This window comes from Vespa crabro, chromosome 25 (assembly GCF_910589235.1).
Source record: "Vespa crabro chromosome 25, iyVesCrab1.2, whole genome shotgun sequence".
NCBI lineage: Eukaryota > Metazoa > Arthropoda > Insecta > Hymenoptera > Vespidae > Vespa > Vespa crabro.
In genome coordinates, this window is record NC_060979.1 from 1,715,243 (window position 1) to 1,739,801 (window position 24,559).

Here is a 24,559-nt window from a genome sequence, read left to right on the forward strand (position 1 = left end):
GACTTTTATCTTATGGTAGAAAATCTTTTGGAAACTTAAGTGCCGAGTTTGTCGGTTCTATTGATAATAATTATTCGTTTTCATCTGATTTTGTTAACATTGATCGTCACTATCAAGATCGAAATTGTTAATGACGGAGGATACATCGAAAACAACGAGGAATGTTCAGTTTATTCTCGTTACAGTCACATATAGAACACATTGTCGAATATCGCATCGACAATTTCAATATAACGAGGATGTAAACTATTCCCAAATCATTATGCTTTAATACATCCTATGTATATATATATATTTTCTTTTTCAAATTTACATACGCATAAATATAAAAATATTTACTTTTCAATATTAAAACTTAAATCTTAAATATATATATATATATATATATATATATATATATATATGTATATATATAAATTTATGTAAAATATTTAAAAATTGATACATTTTTAATATTAGTGTACTTAAATTTTTTTAATTGAAATTTTCGTCATTACTTCCATATATAAACGTATATGGAAAAAAAGAAAAAAGAGATATCATTCATATCAAGCGAATTGGACTGAAAAATAAAACAAGATAAACGAATAACTTATCCGATTAATAGAGATTACATTGAAATTATAAAATTATTGGATATATTTAAATTTGAGTGCTAATTTTAGTTCTTACAATTTCAGATTATGCGACTCCATTTGGAGGTATAGTACCGATCCCTTCGATATCTCTGTTCATAAATCTTCCAGAATACTCAATTGCTTAAAGTGAACATTCATTGTTTATTATTTATTTAATATTACACCTTGTTAAATGCTGTATCCGTGTAGAACCTGTATTCTTTATACCTGTTTTACATGTGTTACTAATCATAGTCCCAGTAAATGTGTTACTATACGCAAACCTTTGTCTAATAGGTAATGGGTCCAGATGGTATGGGCTGATTCACGAAATAATGGCTGAGACATATTTTACCTCTATCACTCTCTCTCTCTCTCTCTTTCTCTCTCTCTCTCTCGCTCACCCTATCCGAAGATCTTGAAGAGTACGTACGTCATTTAAGTGTCTACGAGGTACTATAAAAAAGAAAAGAGATAAAAGTAAAGAGAAATTTCAGAAATATCAAATCTGATCACAAAACTTATCCCGTGACATAAAACGACAGACAACATTATTAAAAAAATTAAATAGAATAAAAAAAAATTGGGAAATCGTTTAAATTAATAACAATACATACCGTAGCATAAATTAGTAATGTCCAGTATTATATAACAACACTTCAAAATTGTGTAATTCATTCTTAAACTTTCAATGAAATACTATTATTGCCATAAAAAAAGATATGGAAGTGCCTTAAAATAGTCTGAAATGTTCACAATACATCTCGTAATATAAATAGGCGATTACGATTCTAAAAAAAAATTTAGAATCCTCTAAATAGTTCGTAAAATTTATCATAGCGATCTACACTTCAAAACAAAACGAAAATGACAATAAAAAATAGTGTAAACTAAAGGCAAAACTTTCCTTACAGTGAACCTTCAGCTACACTGCTTTATCATTGCACACGCTATACTAATGCTTGCACATACTTTTCCCTATAATGCATATACCTCTTCGAACGATCATTAAATTCTTACGTTTAAAACACGTCTCTTCGTTCTGTAATCGTTCGAAAAAGGACGTTCCATCTATTAAAAAAGAAAATAAAATACACAGACTAAAGTTAGGCTCAATGTAGGTAAGATAATTGCAATGCAAGGAAACATGAAAAACAGGAAAAGAAATGAAAAACGAAACGAAACGAAGAAGAACATAAAGAAGTTTCAGAAAGTTTCAAAAATAAAAAAGAAAAATATCCAAGGTTATTATAAATCATCACCCACCACCAACGATACTCTCAAACTCTCATTCGTTCCTGCATTTTACCCTCACTCTCCACAAATTACATCCTCCTTCCAGCCAATCATTGCAAAAGCTACACGACCTTTCATTCTCGAATTTATTCTCTTACCTTCGAACATTAGTCGACTCGAATTCGTTTGATACGATGTTGTCTCGTACATTCAATAACAATCGTTCATTAACGGAAGAATAAATAAAGAAAAATTACGACGAATTCGGAAAGAAAGGATTGGTTAAGTTCATAATACTCAAGTGATCATCATAAGGGTTCAATCCAGAGGAATGGGTGATCACACACTCGTTGTCCTAACAAAATTTTTTTTTTGTTAATATTTTCATGTCTTCGTCACGTTATGCGAGTGTGTTCAGGGAGGTGTTAGATCATAAATTAACAAGTGATTTTTTGAGAGAGAAAAAAGGAAAGGACGAGAAAATTGTGAAAAACGAATAAAAATTGTTCGCCACGATGTTTAGTGATTTTTGTGGATAATTTCTATTTCTTCTTATCAAATTACATACAAGAACAGCAAATAATTCATAGAAAAAAGTTTTCTATCGTACCGTAAAAAGTTTTAATGATCCGAGTGGAAAATGTTCGTTTGAAATACATTAAGATGCAATTAATCGATTTTTAAAATCATTCAGTTTGTGTATGGGAGTGAATGTATCTCCACCCACGTCTATATGCGACTACCATAAAGCAATAAAAAGAATAAAATGAGGAAATATTGATGAAGCTCTATTACAGAGATAATTGCTATATAAATAAATCATAGAGTGTATTCATTTAAAGAATGTTTTCTCGGTCGGTGTTTAGAAATTACATAGTTTTCTTTATCTTACGTGTCCTTCTTTGCTAGCAATGGTGAATATGTTTTCTAAAATTTATTTTTTTTTCTCCTTTCTTTTCTGCTTATCATTTCTCTTGTTCTTTTTAAGATTACAGAAAACTGCATGTAGTCGTGTATACGCATGTGTGTTTTTGTTAAATTGATTTTAAAAAATAATTTTCGTTTTTTAGTAAATTTTAAAAAACCACGAATCGTCTTTTGCTTATTGAATCAAGAAATGACGTGTTGTTTTTTTCTTCCATCCGTATTTTGAAAAATATATTTTCAATTTTTTACTATTCATATGTAATAGTAAAAAAAAAATAAATTAATGAATTATGAAAATTTTGTATAAGACGAATCGTAATAAATGATTCTTTTTTTCTGTATTTCTTTCCTTTATAGTAGAAGATATAAAAATTTTATATCGAAAATTTATATTGAATGGTATATTAACCCTTCGCACTCGAAGTTTTTTTTCATTCATATTACTAGCACCTCTAAGCAATTTTAGTGAAGAAATGTTATTATTTTTTTAATTGTTTATGAATACAAATATCTGCTTTTATCGAGAGCACAATTATCCGCGAGCCGTGACCGTCATATGTTACCAAAAGCGAAATATCCTATAAATAGTTTTTACGATTTGTTTTTGTCCTTTTGTTAAAAACTGAAAATTATTTGCATTGTCTCCGTAGCGGAGTCCTCGAGTTTCAAGTCAAATTTTAAATGGCTCCGCTCCGGAGCCCTCGAGTGCAAAGGGTTAAAATTATCTTATATTTATTTTGCTATACGAAATAGTAATGAAAGAAAATGAAGTGAATGAAAAATATGCAAAAAATTTAATTAATCATTATACTTCAAGAAAACAAAATAGTTACTTAATTAGATAATTGAAAAAAAAATAAAAAATTCATAATATATGGAAAGATTTGCAAAAATAAAATTTCGGTTTCGTGGCAATTGACTAATTTAAAAAGACCAAAACGAAACAAAAAGTATAGTGCAATAAAAATTCAATTGATCAATAACTCTCGAGAAAGTTAAACTATTTAATTAACTTAAATAATTGATTAAAAGAAAGAAATACTGGAAACAAAAAAATTAATAAAAAGAAATAAAGGATGTAAAGAAAAAGAAAAGGAATAAGAGAAGTAAGAAAATCTTCGTTTTAGGAGCTTGACTTTCGAAGTACCAGCAAGGTGTTAGCTTTGAACAAACTTACGTTACATTGCGCGGGAATTTGGCCAGAAAAGATTTACGACCCGCTTTTCATCTTTTTTGCTGTGTACTTGACCATACATTGTACAATGGGATTCATCTCGCTTACCGACAACCTATCGGATATGGAATATGTTTTTATTTGCATTGAAGAAAATGTGTTCAATGCTATGTCGCTATTGAAGGCATGCATATTCAGAATAAATAGCAATGGGTTGGCCGAAATTTTAAAGGAAATCAAACTCGATCTTATTCCAGAAAAATACAAAACTGATGAGGAAAAGATTGCTTATTTAAGTTATAATAAATTAAGTCTAAAGATCGTTAGGTTGAGTATGATTATATCCAGCACAGCCTCTGCGATGTATTATCTGTCCCTTACAATGGACAATTTTGAAAAGGGTAAATATTATCACAATTAAATCAAAATCATAATTTACTAATGGATTTTTTTGGTTTTTCTCTTTTTCATTTATTTATTTTACCTCGTATAATAATTTTTTTCTTTTACATTCGACTACTTATTTATTTATTTATTCTTTATCATTTCGATCAGTAATTTTTCTAAATGTTCTTCAACTGTTTTCCTTTTCTTTTTATTTATCATCTCCTTTTTTATATTCGTGAATAATTTTTATTATAACGACTGTCGAATTTTATTGTTTTAATTTTTAGTGAATATATTTTAAATATTCTAATTTATTTCAATTATATATAATTGTATAATTTTTTTTCAATTAATTATATTATTATAATTTTGAAAATTTAAAATACTTTATTTTAATATATATTGAAATATACTTCTGTTGATTTTTCTTGTTTCTAATTGTTTTTCTTTCTTTATCTATATTCTACATCAAATATATATTATCTTTAACAGAAGATAGTATAATCATACATCGGGAGTGCGAAATAGAAACCTTAGAAAATTTAATCACGTAAAATAACTTTTTAATATTACTTTTAATTCAAATATTAAAAGAAGAAATTAAAATTTTTGTACGTTTTAAAAATATTTTTAATAGAAAAATATTGCATATCCTTATATTTTTCGTTAAGAATAATGTTCATAAGATGGAAAAAGAAAATATAACTATAATTATTTTTTTCTTTTGTTAAAAGCAATTACAAATAATATTATAAGAAATTATAATATTATTATAACGAGAAAAATCTAAAATTGATCTTACAGATATCATTTCTTACTAGTTAAAATTGAGAAATTAAAATATTTCTATGGTTATAGTTTAATAAAGAAAGGAAAAAAAAAGTTTCTAATAAAATAAAATCTTTCTTTTATAATGGTTTTCTTACTTACAGTCATTGCAAATTCATCTTACGGATACGTATTGCCATACAAAGCACCTAAGAAGTTCAGACCGACAAATCTGACAATCTACATTCTTCTTTGTCTATATCAATTTATTATAGTACTAAGTATAATCTTCATTTACTCCGCAACTGATTGTCTATTCATCAGTTTTGGACTCCACGTTAGTGGTGTTTTCTCTGCACTTTCCTGCAAAGTAAAGCAAGTGTTGAACAATCCGGAGAATCGTAAACGTCGAATAAGAGAATTAATTTTGAGACACATACATCTAGTATGGTAATAATAATAAATAATAACAAAATCAATAATAATAATATTATAAAAAATGATGCTAATGATGATGATAATAATAATAATACCAATAATAATGAGTAAAATAAATAAAAGAATGCATTAATGAAATTTACTAAATAAATATATGCATATATATAAATATATAAATATATATATTTATATATGTATACATATACTATGTATAATGTTTCAGGTTAGCTGAATCTTTGGAAAATCAATTCAACCTACTAATTTTACAACAATTAGTTGGAAGTACCATTCATCTTGCTCTTCTTGGTTACGACGCGCTCGTTGTAAATTTAACATATACATTTCGTTATCGTTTATTTCTAGAAGATATTTCCTAGAATATATTAGATTAAATTATTATTATTTCCAGAGTTTATCGCTAGGAGAGACTAATAAGGTATTAGCTATTTTCATAATTGCATGTCGTGTTTCATGCACACTATTGGTTTATTGCTATATCGGACAGTGTCTTATCAATGAAGTACGTAAATTATCTCATTCGCACGCAACTATATCATTTTATGCTACTGATACAATGATATCGTTTCACACATTTTCAGATAAAGAAACACACCAACACATAAACATAAATATTAATTATTTACTTTTTATAATTCATTTACATTTATTTCTATTTGTTTATAATTATTTATTTTTCTCTATTATTTTTTATATTTTAATTTCATATATAATATTCTCATTTATTTTCTTTTTGATACATTGTTTATTATATTTATTTATACCTATTTTCTAATTACATACTTTTGATATTATTGTTTTAGAACATTTTTTATATATATATATATATATATACATATATATTCGCACAATATTATATTATATAATACATATTAAATTCATATAATTTATAAATTATATATACTGTGTCGGAAAAAATTTGAAATCACATTTCAGAACTACATGAATTCATGAGTTGAGCAGCATATCTGGAAACAAATTTTTTTCTTCTTTTTTGTTTCTTTTTATAATTCTGATTGACCTGTCATGATTATCAGTTAAACAGCTTCCTGTCGCAAATCATTGATAATTTTTGTTTCAGATAAATAAGTGTTTAAAAATAAATATATGTCTTACAGAGCACATCCTTCGGTGAATCAATTTATCACTGCGAATGGTACAACATATCGCAAGAGGAGATTAAATTAATGCTTATTTGTATGATGCGATCGTCAAAACAAATGGAACTGACCGTCGGCAAATTCTTCGCATTGTCGTTGACTACATACACAGATGTGAGTAAAAATTAAATTTTTTTTCTTTTCTTCGTTTCTTCTATCCTTTTTTGACCATAAATATATGTATATATATATATATATATATATAATCTTCTGAATCTTCATAATTAATATCCTTTATTTATATGTTCTCATACGTTTTTAGGTGGTGAAGACATCAATGGCGTATTTATCCGTACTACGGACGTTTATGTAAAAAGAGCGAAAACAAAAGAATACTAAAGAGGAAAGGTAAAAAAGAAACAATAGAGAACTTTAAATGTTAAATTCAAATAGATAAATAGGAAAATGCAAAAGAGAAATTTTATCTTATCAAAGAAATAAAATTGATTAAATAAACGATGTTACGTTTCCTTATTTCAAACATTTAATTTAAGAAGAAATAGTACATTGTTATTGATCTAAATCATAGTATTAAAAATACTTTATTTTATCTTGTTTACAATCTCGTTATCTCGACTGTGCGTAATTGCTTGCGATAAAAAATGAACTGAACGTCGTAGAGAAAGAAAAAATAATGGAAAGAGCACAGATAACAAGAAGAGAAAAAAATAGAAGGAAAGAAATACAAAAATAATTTTATTATTTAAATTACATTAATTATTACTAAATTGTGTTAATATAAAATTGTGAATGACAATGTCGTGAAATTCTTCTAGTGCAAAAAAAAATTAAATAAAATAAGAGAAATTTTAACATTATGTATGGAGATATCGGTCGAAGGTCACTTTCTTTTCTGATTTCTTTTTTTAATGTAACAAGTCGAAGAAGTATAGACGACTTGAAAGGATAACATTTATCGCTATTGCTTTCAATTTCTTGCCTTCTTTTTTATTTTCCATTTTTTGTTATTTTTCTTTTTTTGTTTGATTATTCTCAGATCAAACTATTCGAGATCGTGAACGTTTTTCTACTTCACGAAAGATACATCGCGATCGGTGATGTATGGCCATTGAGAAATAGTTAAGTTAAATTTGCAATATATGCCGTTTATTGCTCAAATCAAATCTCATAGGCGTATATCGATTTGTACGATATAATAGACGACTTTTATCTTATGGTAGAAAATCTTTTGGAAACTTAAATGCCGAATTTGTCGGTTCTATTGATAATAATTATTCGTTTTCATCTGATTTTGTTAACATTGATCGTCACTATCAAGATCGAAATTGTTAATGACGGAGGATACATCGAAAACAACGAGGAATGTTCAGTTTATTCTCGTTACAGTCACATATAGAACACATTGTCGAATATCGCATCGACAATTTCAATATAACGAGGATGTAAACTATTCCCAAATCATTATGCTTTAATACATCCTATGTATATATATATATTTTCTTTTTCAAATTTACATACGCATAAATATAAAAATATTTACTTTTCAATATTAAAACTTAAATCTTAAATATATATATATATATAAATATATGTAAAATATTTAAAAATTGATACATTTTTAATATCAGTGTACTTAAATTTTTTTAATTGAAATTTTCGTCATTACTTCCATATATAAACGTATATGGAAAAAAAGAAAAAAGAGATATCATTCATATCAAGCGAATTGGACTGAAAAATAAAACAAGATAAACGAATAACTTATCCGATTAATTGAGATTACATTGAAATTATAAAATTATTGGATATATTTAAATTTGAGTGCTAATTCTAGTTCTTACAATTTCAATTTATGCGCCTTCATTCCGAGATATCGTATCGATCCCTTCGATTTCTCTGTTCATAGATCTTCCAGAATACTCTATTGCTTAAAGTGAACATTTATTGTTTATTATTTATTCATTATTATTGCCTCTGAAAAGCTGTATCCGTGTAGAACCTGTATTCATTGTACCTGTTTTACATGAATTATTAATCCTAGTCCTAATAAATGTCTTACTATACGCAAACATTTTCCTAATAGGTAATGGGTCCAGATGACATGGGGCTGATTCACGAAATAATGGCTGAGACATATTTAACCTCTATCACTCTCTCTCTCTCTCTCTCTCTCTCGCTCTCCCTGTCAGTAGATCTTGAAGAATACGTACGTCCTTTAAGAATCTAAGAGTTATTATAAAAAAGAAAGAGAAAAAAGAGAAGATAAATTTCAGAAATATCTAAACTGATCGCAGAAATTATTCCGTAATATAAGACAGGGGCCAATATTATCAAAACTATAAAATAGAATAAAAAAAAAATCGCTAAATCGTTTAAATTAATAACAATACTTATCGTAGCATAAATTGGTAATGTCCAATATTATATAAAAACATTTCAAAATTGTCTAATTTTTCATTAAACTTTCGACGAAACACTATTATCAAACAAAGAAAAAAGAATTGGAAATGTTTTAAAATCGACTGAACTGTTCACATAACTTTATCGTAACATAAATTAGCGACTACGATTATAAAAAGAATTCAAAATCCTCTAAATAGATCGTAAAATTTACCATAGCGATCTACATTTTAAAACAAAACGAAAATGAAAATACAAAATAGTCTAAACTAAACGCAAAACTTTCCTTAGCTTGAAACGTCAACTACACTGCTTAATCATATCATTGCATGTGCTATACTAATGCTATCATATACTTTTTCCTATAATGCATACGACTCTTCAAACGATCATTAAATTCTAACGTTTAAATCACGTCTCTTCGTTCTGAAAACGTTCGAAAAAGAACGTTCCATTTATTAAAAAGGAAAAGAAAAGACATAGACCGAAGTTAGACACATTGTAGGTAAGATAATTGCAATGGAAGGAAACCAAAAAAAAGGGAAAGGAAAAGAAGAATGAAACGAAACGACGAACAATCAAAAAAAAGTTTCGAAAGTTTCGAAAATTAAAAAGAAAAGAATATCCGAGGTTATTAAAAATCATCACGCACCACACACGAAACTGTCGAACACTAATACGTTCCTGCATTTTACCCCCACTCTCCACAACTTACATCTCCCTCCAGCCAACCATTGCAAAAGCTACACGACCTTTCATTCTCGAATTTATTCTTTAACCTTGGAACATTAGTCGACTCGAATTCGATTGATACGTAGTTGTCTCGTACATTCAATAACAATCGTTCATTAACGGCAGAATAAATAAAGAAAAATTACGCCGAATTCGAAAAGGAACGATTGGTTAATTTCATAATAGTCAAGTGATCAACATCAGGGATGTATCCAGAGGAACAGGTGATCACGCATTCGTTGTCCTAACAAGAATTTTTTTTTGTTAATATTTTCATGTCCTCGTCACGTTATGCGAGTGTGTTGAGGGAGGTGCTAGATCATATATTAACAAGTGATTTTTTGAGAGAGAAAATAGAAAAGAACGAGAAAATTGTGAAAAACGAATAAAAATTGTTCGCCACGATGTTTAGTGATTTTTGTGGATAATTTCTATTTCTTCTTATCAAATTATATACAATAAGAGCAAATAATTCATAGAAGAAAGTTTTCTATCGTACCGTAAAAAGTTTTAATGATCCGAGTGGAAAATGTTCGTTTGAAATACATTAAGATGCAATTAATCGATTTTTAAAATTATTCAGTTTGTGTATAGTAGTGAATGTATCTCCACTCACGTCTACATGTGACTACCATAAAGTTATAAAGAGAAAAAAATTAGGAAATATTGATGAAGCTCTATTACAGAGATAATTGCTAAATAAATAAATCATAGAGTGCACTCATTTAAAGAAAGTTTTCTCGATCGGTGTTTAGAAGTTACATTGTTTTCTTTAATTTATGTGTCATTCTTGCTAGCAATGGTGAATATATGTTCTACAATTTATTTTCTTTTCTCCCTTTCTTTTCTGCTTATCAATTTTCTTGTCCTTCAGACGATCAAGTAAGATTACAGAAAAATACGCGTGGCCGCGTATACGCGTGTGTGCTTTTGTTTTTGTCAAATTGATTTTAATATATAATTTTCTATTTTAAGTAAATTATAATGAGCACGAATCGTTTTTTGCTTAGTATATCAACAAATGACGTGTTGTTTTTCTCTTCCATCCGTATTTTGAAAAATATATTTTCAATTTTTTACTATTCATATGTAATAGTAAAAAAAAATAAATTAATGAAGTATAAAAATTTTTTATAATGCGATTCGTAATAAATAATATTTTCTTTCTGCATCTCTTTCACTTATACTAAAAGATATAAAAATCTTATATTGAAAATTTATATTGAAGGAAATATTAAAATTATCTTAATTTTCTTTTTTGTTATACGAAGTAGTAATGAAAAAAAAAAAGAAATAAATGAAAAATATGCAAGAAAAAGTCAATTAATCATTAGACCTCAATGAAGTAGAATATTTAATTAGATAATTGAAAAAAATAAAAAATGCATAATAGATGGAAAGATTTACAAAAATAAAATTTTGGTTTCGTTGAAATTGACTAATTTAAAAAGACCAAAACGAAACAAAAAGTATAGTGCAATAAAAATTCAATTGATCAATAACTCTCGAGAAAGTTAAACGATTTAATTAACTTAAATAATTGATTAAAAGAAAGAAATACTGGAAACAAAAAAATTAATAAAAAGAAATAAAGGATGTAAAGAAAAAGAAAAGGAATAAGAGAAGTAAGAAAATCTTCGTTTTAGGAGCTTGACTTTCGAAGTACCAGCAAGGTGTTAGCTTTGAACAAACTTACGTTACATTGCGCGGGAATTTGGCCAGAAAAGATTCACGAGCCGATTTTCATTTTTTTCTCTGTTTACTTGGCCACACATTGTACAATGGGAGTCATCTCGATTAGCGATAACATATCGGATATGGAATATGCTATTGCTTGCTTTGAAGAGAACTTGTTCAATTTTATGGCGCTATTGAAGATATCCATATGCAGAATGAATAGCAATTCGTTGGCAGAAATTTTTAAGGAAATCAAAGTCGATCTTATTCCAGAAAGATACAAAACCGATGAGGAAAAGATTGCTTTTTTAAATTATAACAATTTTAGTATAAAGCTCGTTAAGATCACTTTAGTAACATGCACCACAACCGTTATGCTGTCTTATCTGTCCGTTTTAGCTACCAACATTGAAATGGGTAAATTTTTTTATAATTAAATCGAAATCATATTTTACTAATGGATTTTATTTGTCTTTCACTTTTTCATTTATTTATTTTACGTCGTATAATAATTTTTTTCTTTTACATTCGACTACTTATTTATTTATTTGTTCTTTATCATTTCGATCAGTAATTTTTCTAAATGTTCTTCAATTGTTTTCCTTTTCTTTCCATTTATCATCTTTTTTATATTCGTGAATAACCTTTATTGTAATGACTGTCGAATTTCATTGTTTTAATTTTTAGTGAATATATTTTAAATATTCTAATTTATTTCGATTATATATAATTGTATAATTTTTTTTTCAATTTATTATATTATTATAATTTTGAAAATTTAAAATACTTTATTTTAATATATATTGAAATATACTTTTGTTGATTTTTCTTGTTTCTAATTGTTTTTCTTTCTTTATTTATATTCTACATCAAATATATATTATCTTTAACAGAAGATAGTATAATCATATATCGGGTGTCCGAAATAGAAACCTTAGAAAATTTAATCACGTAAAATAACTTTTTAATATTATTTTTATTTCAAATATTAAAAGAAGAAATTAAAATTTTTGTACGGTTTAAAAATATTTTTAATCGAAAAAATATTGCATATCCTTATATTTTTCGTTAAGAGTAATGTTCATAAGATGGAAAAAGAAATTATAACTAAAATTATTTTCTCTTGTTAAAAGCAATTATAGATAATATTATAAGAAATTATAATATTATTGTATCGAGAAAAATCTAAAATTGATTTTATAGATATCATTTCTTATTAGTTAAAATAGAGAAATTAAATTTTTTCTATAGTTATCGTTTAATAAAAAAAAAAAAAAAAGAAAGTTTCCAATAAAATAAAATGTTTCATTTATAATTGTGTTGTTACTTACAGTCATTGCAAATTCATCTTACGGATACGTATTGCCATACAAAACTCCTCCGCTGATCGAACCGACAAATCTAACAATCTACGTTCTTCTTTGTCTATATGAATTTTTATCCGTAGTAATTATAATCTTCGGTTACATTGGAACTGATTGTCTATTAATCAGTTTAGTACTCCACGTCAGTGGTGTTTTCTCTGCACTTTCCTGCAAAGTAAAACACGTTTTGGAGAATCCGGAGAATCGTAAACGTCGAATAAAGAAATTAATTTTGCGACACATACGTCTAGTACGGTAATAATAATAAATAACAACAACAACAACAACAAAAACATTAATAATAATATTACCAAGAATGATGTTGATGATGATGATAATAATAATAAGAACAATACTAATGAATAAAATAAATAAAAGAATGCATTAATGAAATTTACAAAATAAATATATGCATATATATAAATATATAAATATATATATATATATATATATATATATATATATAATATATATTTATATATGTATACATATACTATGTAGAATGTTTCAGATTAGCTGATTCTTTGGAAAGTAATTTCAACATACTGATTTTACAACAATTAATGGGAAGTACCCTTCATCTTTGTCTTCTTGGTTACGACGCGCTCGTTGTAAATTCAACATCTACATTTTATTGTTGCTTATTTCTTGAAAATATTTTTTAGAAAATATTAGATTAAATTATTATTATTTCCAGAGTATAACGCTAAGAGAGCAGAGAAAGTTAATCGCTTTTATCTTCATTGCATGTCGTGTTTTAATCTCGCTATTGGTTTATTGCTATATCGGAGAGTCTCTTATTAATGAAGTATGTAAATTTTCTCATTCTCATGCAATTATGTCATTTTATGCTACTGATACAATCATATCGTTTCACACACTATCAGATAAAGAAACACACAAACACATACACATAAATATTAATTATTTACTTTTTATAATTCATTTACATTTATTTCTATTTGTTTATAGTTATTTATTTTTCTCTATTATTTTTTATATTTTAATTTCATATATAATATTTTCATATATTTTTTAGAATATATATTATATATTTTTGATACATTATTTATTATATTTATTTATTCTTATTTTCTTATTACATACTTTTGATATTATTGTTTTACAACATTTTTTTATATTTAAAATGAATGTGTATATATATATATATATATATATATATATATATATATTCGCACAGTATTATATTATATTATACATATTACATTCATATAATTTATAAATTATATATATTGTGTCCGAAAAAATTTAACGTAATATTTCAAAACTTCTGGAATTCATGACTTGAGGAGCATATCTGGAAACAAATTTTTTTCTTCTTTTTTTTCTTTTTATAATTCTGATTGACCTGTCATGCTTATCAGTTCCACCCCTTCCCGTCACAAATAATTGAAAATTTTTATTACAGATTAATAAATATTTAAAAACGTATTTTACAGAGCACATCCTTCGGTGAATCAATTTATCACTGCAAATGGTACAACGTATCACAAGAGGAGATTAAATTAATGCACATTTGTATGATGCGATCGTCAAAACAAATGGAACTGACCGTCGGCAAATTCTTCGCATTGTCGTTGACTACATACACAGATGTGAGTAAAAATTAAATTTTTTTTTTTTTCTTCGTTTCTTCTATCCTTTTTTGACCATAAATATATGTATATATATATATATATAATCTTCTGAATCTTCATAATTAATATCCTTTATTTATATGTTCTCATACGTTTTTAGGTGGTGAAGACATCAATGGCGTATTTATCCGTACTACGGACGTTTATGTAAAGAGAACGGAATAAAAAAATTCTAAATAGGAAAGGAAAAAAAAAAACAGTAGAGAACTTTACGTGTTACATTCAAATTGAAAAAATAAATGAAAAGTAGATATAGTATCTTATCGAAATAATAAAATTGATTAAATAATCGACGTTACGTTTCTTTATTTCAAACATTAAATTTAAGAGGGATAAGCTCACTGTTATTTATCTAAATGATAATATTAAAGATATTTTATTTTACTTTGTTTATTATCTCGTAATTTCGTGTACTGTGCGTCCGTGTTTGCTAAAACTATACGTGGTAGGGAAAAAAAGAAAAATCGACAAAACGAAGAAAGGAAAAGAGAAAAAGAAAGAGAGAAGGAAAGTAGAGAGCAATAATAATGCGCAGCGCGTATTGTCTCCGTTGAAGATAATTGAAGAAGAAAAAAAGAAATAGAAGAAGAACAGAAAAAAAGAACCAAAAGAAAAGAAAAAGAAAAAGAAAAAAAAAAGAAAGGAAAAAGAAAACACGTTCAACGCAAAAGAAAAAAATAAAAATGCTTTTGAGAGGGACACGTTGAAAGTTAAAAGAAAAAAAAAAAAAAAGAAAGGTGGGAAGAAGGGAAGAAAAAAATTAAATCGACTGACTTGTCTGTAATTTGAGTTTTTCCTTTTCTCTTTCTTTTTTTTCTTTTTTTTTTTTCCCCCTCCCTCTCGCTCTTTCAACTCTCACTTTGTTGTCTCGTACATATCGTAGTGAGCGGAGAAGAAAAACGTTCGATAAAAAGAAAAAAGAAAAAAAAAGAAAAGAAAAGAAAAGAAAAAAGAAAGGAAAAAAAAAAGGATAGAAAAAAGAATAAAAAGAAACGTGAAAAAGGGAAAAAGGGGAAAAAAAAAAAGGTTGAAGAAACAGAGAATTTAATTTCTACTTCGTTCCATTGACTCTATAAACTTCAAGCCGTATTTCGCATGTAGATAAGATAATTACTATTTGCTATGGTGTATTACGTGGAATACAGGAAAAATAAAGAAAGAAGGAACGATGGGAGAAAGAGAGAGAGAGAGAGAGAAAGAGAGAGAGAGAGAAGAGGGTAGAAGGCAGGTCAGGACATTTAAAATGAAAATCGATTTGATAGAAGAAAATTGACTTTCTAAACTCGATTCGTTATTTAACGAATAAACCGAAGCCACAAATTTCTTGGTTCCTTTGGAATGGGTCAGAGAGAAATAAAAAGAAAGAGTGAGAGAGTGAGAGAGAGAGAGAGAAAGGGGGGGGGGGATAGAGATAGAAAGAAATGAAACGTCAGTTCGAACGTGGCTCTCGTTCGAAGACAATTCGTCATGAAGAAAGTAAGTCGTGATATAATATCGTAGCTTGTCGTTATTTCGATTGGAAAATAAATAAGAGAAAAGAAAAAAAAAAAAAGAAGAAAAAGTAATAAAAATAAAAAGAAGAAAAGAAAAGAAGGATAAATCATAAACAAAAGAATTAACCAGAGATTTTGATGATAGATTTATCTTTTTTTTCTCTCTTTCTATCCTTCTCTCTTTCTCTCTCTCTCTCTCTCTCTTTGTTTTTTTTTTTTTTTTTTAAACAAATTCATCTTTATCTTACCATTTTTTTTCGTTTCTTTTTGCACTAATATTAATCAAAAATGTCAAATAAATAAATAATAATTATTATTATTATTATTATTATTATTATTATTATTATTATTATAAAAATGTGAATGACGATCTCATAAAATTCTTCTGAAGAACAAAAAAAAAAAAAAACAAAACAAAATAAGATAAATTCAAACGCTATATATTGTCGTAGATCATTTTCTTTTCTTCTTTCCTTTTTTTCTTTTCTTTTTTTTTTCCTTTTTCGTATTTAATCGAAGAAATATTTTTAGATTCAAGAGAATAACATATATCTCTATTCCCACTAATTCGTTTCTTTGTTTCTTCATTTTCCTTTTCTTCTCTGTTTTTTCATTTTTCTTTCTTCTTTTTTCTTTTTTCTTTTTTTGTTTTTTTTTTTTTTTCTTCATTATTTTCAGATCAAACCGATCGAAATCGTCGACGTTTTTCTACTTCACGAGAGATACTTCGCGATCGGTGGTGTATGGCCATTGAGAAATAGTTACGTTAAATTTGCAATATATGCCGTTTATTGCTCGATACAAATCACATTGGCATATATCGATTTGTATGATGTAATAGACGACCTACATCTTATGGTTGAAAATCTTTTGGAAACATTAGTGTCAAGTTTGTCGTTATTAATGATAATAATTATTCGTTTTCATCCGAGTTTGGCAACACTGATCGTCACTATCAAGAACGAAATTGTCAATAACGGAGGATACTTTGAAAATAACGAGGAACGTTCAGTTTATCATCATTATAATCATATATCGAACACATTGTCGAAAATCGCATCGACAACTTCGTTGTTCACAATAACGGCGATGTATCTTAAACCATTGCCAAATATTCTTCATGCGTTATTACATCCTATGGGTATATATATATTTTTTTCAAATTTATAATATATATATATATATATTTATATATAAATATTTAATTTTCAATAATAAAATTTAATTTTTTAATAAATATATATGTATGTATATATATATATATATATATATATATATATATATATATAAATATTTAATTTTTAATATTAAAATTTAATTTTTTAATATATATATATGTATATATATATAGTATATGTATAAATATTAATATATTTATAAGATTAATCATTAATATATAATAATAAGTATTTAACTTTTTTTTATTAATATTTATACTATTACATATTGATATATATATATATATATTTTTTTTATTGATAAATTAATGAAGGTTTTTAAAAACAATAAATATACATAATATATACATATATATATATATATATATATATATATATATATATAATATATATGAATATAATATATATAATTATTAATATCTTTATAATATTAATCATTATATATAAGATTATATATTTAATTTTTTAAAAACACAAAGTACTTTTAAAAACAATAAATATATAATATATATTATGTATATATTTATTTTATAATATATACATCTATATATATAAATATTCTATTTTCAATATAATAATTAATTTTTTTAATATATATATATATATATATATATATACATATAATTTTTTTGTTGGATCAATATAAGTATTATTAAAAACAATAAATATATATAACATATTTAAAAATTATAATGCACTATATAAAACATAATATTGTGAGAAATATTTATTTTATTTACATAAACGTTCGATTGAATGGTTAAAAAAAAAAAAAAGAAAAAAGAAAAATTATAGTTTATTAAAACTTACAAAAGAGATTATTATCCACAATATTATATTGTTCGACGAAACATTTCTAATTTTTTTTTTTTTCTTCTTTTAATTTTCTTATCGTACAGCATTTATCAAGGAACAAATTTTCTTATTTGTAATGAATATATATATATATATATATATATATATATATATATATTAAAGATATATATATATATATATCTTTTTTTGTTATTGCCTTAATTTCCTTCTTTTATCTCCATATATTCGAAGATATTTTCAATCTATATATTTATATTTAATTTAATGTAGAAATGTACATATATAATATATATTTTTCTTGTATATTCTGTACGATTAAAACAGAAAAAAAGAAAAGAAAAGAAAAAAAAAGATAAGAAAAAGTAAAAATAAAAAAAGAATAAGGAGAATAAGAACAAAAAGTGTAAGACAATGCAAAGCAAAAAAAAAATTCTTCATTCACATATTATCAAATTCTATTAAAATTTGTTTTAATCAATTATGTTTAAGAGATCAATCTTGCTGCCGCTAGTGCAGCAGCAACAAATTATGCCAACAATACGGATATATTTCCTTTGCCATTCAAAGGAGTAAAATTGTATCATATTACTAATGTCCAAACGTATATATTATTATATATTTTTCAACTGCCGTATATATATTGTGGATTTTGTCACACGGTAACAACGTGCGTTATATTGACGCTAGTACTTCACGTTTGTGGGAAATTATCAATGATGAGACAACGTATTCTTATGCTTAATACAAAACCAAAAGATCAATTGAACGATGCGATACGTCGCCATGTTCAATCACATATACAGCTTATTTGGTGAGTATTGAGTAATTGATGTAAATTTTATTATTACTATTTTATATATGTGTATGCGTGTATGTGTGTGTGTATGTGCGCCTGCATATTATTATCAGTATTATCTAATATAATAATAATGTATGTATATGTATATTTATGTAATATATATATTATATAAAGTATAATATATATATATACATATATACATATATATATATATATATATCTATATATATATATATATATATATATATATAATATAATATTTAATATAATACACAATCATATTGTATATACTAATATATATATATATATATATATATATATATATTTATATAATACATATAATATATATATAGAATATATATAATATATATCTTATATATATATAACATAAAAGTATATATATATATATTTATTTATATATATATATATATATATATATATATATATATATATATTATATATATATATATATATAACATACATGTATATATATTATATTTAATATAATACACAATCATATTGTATATACTAATATATATACTTATATATAAATTTATTATATGTATATATATTTATATAATACATATAATATATACATAAAATATATATAATATATATATCATATATATATATAGCATACAAGTATATATATTATATATAATATAATACACAATCATATTATATATGCTGATATACATATAATACTATATTTATTATGTGCATTTAATATAGTATATTACAGTGTTATAATTTATTTATGTATATATATATATATATATATATATATATATATATATTATATATATAATATATAATATATATATGCATATAATACTATATTTATTATGATATATATATATAATATATATTTTTCTTATGTATATACATATACATATATATATACATATATATATATACATATATATATATGTATATATATACATATATATATATATATATGTATGACATACATGTAATTATATTATATTTAATATAATACACATATTATATTTATCATGATATATATACAAGTTATTAAATTATAATATGTTATATTTAATTTAATATAGAAACGTACGTATATAAATTTTTAATAAATCATTATATATATATTATATTATTTTCAAATTATAAAATATTATTTTTCTTTATTTATATTATATTTCTATCGAATGTCTTTCATTGAATAAATGTCCTTTTTATTAAACATTTTTTATTAATACAATTTCTTTTATTTAAAATTTGTTATTAAGTTAAATATGTTACAATCTTATTAACAATCGTTTTATTAAAAACTTTTAAATAATCATTGTTGTCCACTGAAAAATATTATTATTCGTGAAAAGTATATGACCTTTAAAAGGACAAATTATAATCATTAAAAATCTTTCATCAAAAAAAAAAAAAAAGGAAAAAAGAAATATCACTCGATAAAGATCTTACGTTCGAACTATTATGTTAAAAGTATTTCACTTATGTTCACAAATGTTTCAGTCATCGATATTTAATGTAAAAATCTCTTTTGTTAAAAATTTTATTACGATTGTTTTTTTTTCTTTTTTTGTTTTTTTCTATAACTTTGCCATTACAATCCGTAGGATGGTAAAATCCATAGAAAAGATTTTCAACGTTGTAATACTCTTGGATCTCGTACAAAATAGCATTAGATTGGGTCTTTCGTCCTACGTTACTCTCGTGGTACGTATATATAAAAAAAATAGAAAAATTAAACTAAATAAAAAAAAAAATATAAAAGAAAAATAAAAAAAATACATGTCGATTATAAATCAAAAGGATATGATATTTCTTGTAAAAGATAAAGAACAGAAAGAAAAGTTTATCAAAAAAAATGAAAGAAAAAAAAAGAAAAAGAAAAAAAGAAAAAAAAAAGTCTATTGAAAATTTATATTCATAAATAAAACAGAATATTAACAGATTAATAAAAAAAAAAAAACAGAATTATATTGTTATTCTATTATAAAATATTATAATGGAAAAAAGACGGAAAAAAATTATATAAGGAGATGGTTGAGAAATAGTAAATCAATAGAATTTTTGACTTTTTTTTTTCAATTAATAAGATATTTCAATCAATCTGATTTAAAAAAAAAAATTTATCGAACAAGCTTTAAGATTAAAGTTAATGATCCAAATTCTTCTTTTTTTTTCTTTTTCTTTTTAATAATTATATATATATTACGAAAATAGAATTTTTTAATAATACTTTTTTTTAATATAATTTAAATCTTTTAATTAATATTTTTTAATTGTTAAATATATATATATATATATATATATATATATATATATATATATATTAATTGTACGTATAATAAAATATTTGACACATGAAATCATGAAGCTTTTTTTAATTTATAAATATTTTGTATATTATATATAATAATATATAATATATCTGTATATAAAGAAATTATATAAATATATCTAAAAATACATATAAAAATATAAATAAAAATATATATGTATATATATATATATATATATATATATATATATATTTATAATTTTTTTTTAATTAATCCTAACAAACCAGATGTTCAACTGATTTGTTAGGATTGATATTGATTATATATATTTGTATTGATTTATTATTTATATATATATATATATATATTTAACAATTAAAAAATATTAATATAAATTATATACATGTAAAAATAATATATTTATAAATTAATTTTTTACAGAGCAAAGACAATAAATCTGAATTTGTCGTCATGTGTACGTTCGCATCTTACGCTGCAGTCGTATTTTTGCTGATATTCGAGTATTGTTTTATAGGAGAATATTTAATGCAAGAGGTAAGTTTAATAAAAAGTTTAATAATTTTGTAAATTCGTCAATTAATAATAATGTTAGAAAATTTTGTAAATTAATAATTTTATTATAAACAATGAACAAGATTAAACATTGATCTTATATAATTAAGAAAATATATAACTTTGACATTAATTTAATTGCAAAGAAATTAATTCACTTTTCAATAAGAATTTATTATTTAATAATCTTAAATTAAATATTAATTTTCTATTTATATTTTTATATATATATATATGTGTGTGTGTGTGTGTGTGTGTGTGTGTGTGTATTTGTGTAAGTGTGATAAAAAAGAAATTATTATTAAAAAATTACTAAATCATCAATTGTTAAAATTAATCGTTTAATCGATTAATTAATATAAAAATTTTCATATTAATATTTATATTAATTATAAGGTTTATTAAACTTCAAAATCGGCATGAGACTTGATGAAATTAAAAAAAAAAATATTTTCAATTGTGCCATCTATGAAATAGATATAAAAAATATTAAATTTATTTATTCAGATCTAAGTACTTTTATTTCCAATGATTGTTTATTAAAATCGAAAGGACATGATAATATTTCATAATATCGATTAAAATAAGACATACTCTATATTATATTAAATAAATCAAATAAATTATTTAAAAATGTATGTAAGGAATATATACATATACATATATATATATATATATATATATATATATATATATGCGTGTATGTGTAGATATGACTATATGATAATGAAAATAAATAATTCGTAAGAAATAAATAATAATTTATTTGTATATTAATTTTAATATATTTTACTTTTACAGAGCAAGAAATTAGCTGAGTCGTATTATCACTGTAATTGGGAAGAAATGCCGCAAAATTGCAAAACTTCTTTATTAATTTGCATAATTTGTTCGCAAACATATCTCAACTTGACTGCTGGCAAATTTTATACATTTTCATTGTATGGTTTCACTGGTGTACGTTTTTTTACATGTACATATTTTATAATATTATATTATATTATAATTTTTATTTTATTTTACTTTATCTGTGTATGTGTATAAAACTTTATTATATATATATATATATATATATATATATATATATATATATATACATATATACATTATAATAATTATATAAATATAATAAACAAAACATATGTATAATATATATAAATATATATATATATATAAAAATATATATAAATATAGATATATACATATATATATTTATATATAATATATATATATATATATTATATATATTATAATATATATTATAATAATTATTTATTAGGTTGGTAACTATGAAACGTGCGTTGAATGAAAACAAATAACTAAACAAAAACGCCCGTTTCATAGTTTCCAACCTAATATATATTTACATTATAATAATTATATAAATATAATAAATAAAACATATGTATATATATATATATAAATTCTTTGTTTATGCAGATTGTAAAAACTTCGATGGCTTATTTATCAATGTTACGTACTGTTATCTGACGTATAAAAACGAAAAATAATTTACGGTAAAGTGTAGAAGATCAAAGGAAAATGCACAGTAATAAATATGTATGTAAATATATTTATATTGTATATACATATATATATATATATATATATATATATATATATATATAGAACAATTTTACTGAATTATATGATCAAATCGTCGATTTACTTTTATTTCAGTGTAACAAAAATATATTGGAATGAAAAGAAGATGTCCCAAACTGAAGATAAATAATATTGTAATAAATTATCATTGGAACTGAACCATTGTCAATAGTTATTAAAATTTTCATTCGATTAATTCTATCCTTATTTGTAAGTATCAATTAAAAAAAGAAAAAAAAAATAAAAAAAAAAAAATAAAAGACGTTTTAAACAATATCATTTTATGAATGAGAAATATTAAAAGAAAAAAGTTGAGAAGGAAATAAAAAAAAAAAAAAGAAAGAAAGAAAATAAGAAACTCTTTCATTTTAATGTTGGTGTCGAAATTTTTCCCTTCACGAATATTTTCGCTCGTTTCAAATTTTCTTTTTTTTTTTTTTTTTATTTTTTTATTTTGTATTTCTCTTTCCGAATTATTTTAAACCAGAGAAATATATATATATATATATATATATATATATATATATATATATATATATGTATATTTATATATATAAACTAAGAAAAAACAATTATATATATATATATATGCTATAGATATGTATATATATATAATATATAGATATATTATATATACATATACAAATATATAATATAATATTGGTATATTATTAATATATAACTATATATATTATATATATTTTTTCTTTTTTTTTCTTTTATATATATATAATTTTTATATAATATATATATATATATATATATATATATATATTTATAATTGTTTATATAATTTATATAATTTTTTATATATATAATAATATATATATGTATATAATTTTTTTTATTCTTCTTTCTTTTTGATTCATTTCGAACAAAACAAAAGTATTCACGTTACATGATACAACACAGTTGTCCTTAACACTTTTTATTTATTATATTACAAGTATAACATATTATTATATTACCATTTAGAATTTTCTTTTCTTTTTTTTTTTTCGTTCGTATCAAGTTTGTATTTCCTATCTTTTTTTCATTTTTCTCTTTTTTTCTTCTCTTTCTGCGATCGTACAAGTTTAAATCTAACCGCAATAAAGATCATATAAAACGATTCACCTTCGAACTTTATTATCTTCGTGTCCATAAATACGCGATAACTTTCGATAAACTCCGATCGCTTCACTTTTATTTCTTTTTCTTTTTTCTTTTTTTCTTTTTTTTTTTTTTTTTATTTTCGTTCGCTCCTGTGCTCCTGTGTTCTTCGTTCGCGATCGCAGAAAATAAAAAGAAAAAGAAAAAGAAGAAGAAGAA

General features: G+C 23.6%; 3 protein-coding genes across 4 annotated transcripts; all 3 read left to right on the top strand.

Moving 5' to 3' along the window:
* Positions 1-1,764: 1,764 nt before the first annotated feature.
* On the top strand, positions 1,765-7,073 carry LOC124432480 (odorant receptor 10a-like). The gene is made up of 7 exons (XM_046981463.1): positions 1,765-2,037; positions 3,908-4,355; positions 5,274-5,559; positions 5,771-5,870; positions 5,957-6,067; positions 6,684-6,839; positions 6,988-7,073. The coding sequence occupies exons 1-7, from the start codon at positions 1,765-1,767 to the stop codon at positions 7,036-7,038; spliced, it is 1,425 nt and encodes a 474-aa protein (XP_046837419.1). The 3' UTR covers positions 7,039-7,073.
* Positions 7,074-9,876: 2,803 nt separating this feature from the next.
* LOC124432408 (odorant receptor coreceptor-like) lies at positions 9,877-14,748 on the top strand. 2 transcript variants are annotated; one of them, XM_046981351.1, is made up of 4 exons: positions 9,877-10,042; positions 13,557-13,667; positions 14,320-14,475; positions 14,618-14,748. In XM_046981351.1, the coding sequence occupies exons 1-4, from the start codon at positions 10,025-10,027 to the stop codon at positions 14,666-14,668; spliced, it is 336 nt and encodes a 111-aa protein (XP_046837307.1). In that variant the 5' UTR covers positions 9,877-10,024; the 3' UTR covers positions 14,669-14,748. The 2 variants fall into 2 exon arrangements, with proteins under 2 accessions (XP_046837307.1, XP_046837306.1); XM_046981350.1 differs by lacking the exons at positions 13,557-13,667; positions 14,320-14,475; positions 14,618-14,748 and adding exons at positions 11,465-11,912; positions 12,829-13,143.
* Positions 14,749-15,938: 1,190 nt separating this feature from the next.
* On the top strand, positions 15,939-23,134 carry LOC124432481 (odorant receptor 13a-like). The gene is given in 8 exon segments (XM_046981464.1): positions 15,939-15,993; positions 16,689-16,708; positions 16,710-17,151; positions 18,494-18,815; positions 20,402-20,501; positions 21,512-21,625; positions 22,445-22,600; positions 23,084-23,134. Coding segments are annotated over 8 exon segments (1,260 nt in total).
* The last annotated feature ends 1,425 nt before the right edge of the window (positions 23,135-24,559 follow it).

Coding starts and splice junctions, on each gene's coding strand:
- LOC124432480 (XM_046981463.1), top strand. CDS start 1,765: ATGAAAAACAGGAAAAGAAATGAAAAACGAAACGAAACGAAGAAGAAC. Junction 5,560..5,770: donor AGACACATACATCTAGTATG/GTAATAATAATA, acceptor ATAATGTTTCAG/GTTAGCTGAATCTTTGGAAA. Junction 6,068..6,683: donor GACAGTGTCTTATCAATGAA/GTACGTAAATTA, acceptor TATGTCTTACAG/AGCACATCCTTCGGTGAATC.
- LOC124432408 (XM_046981350.1), top strand. Junction 11,913..12,828: donor AGCTACCAACATTGAAATGG/GTAAATTTTTTT, acceptor TGTTACTTACAG/TCATTGCAAATTCATCTTAC.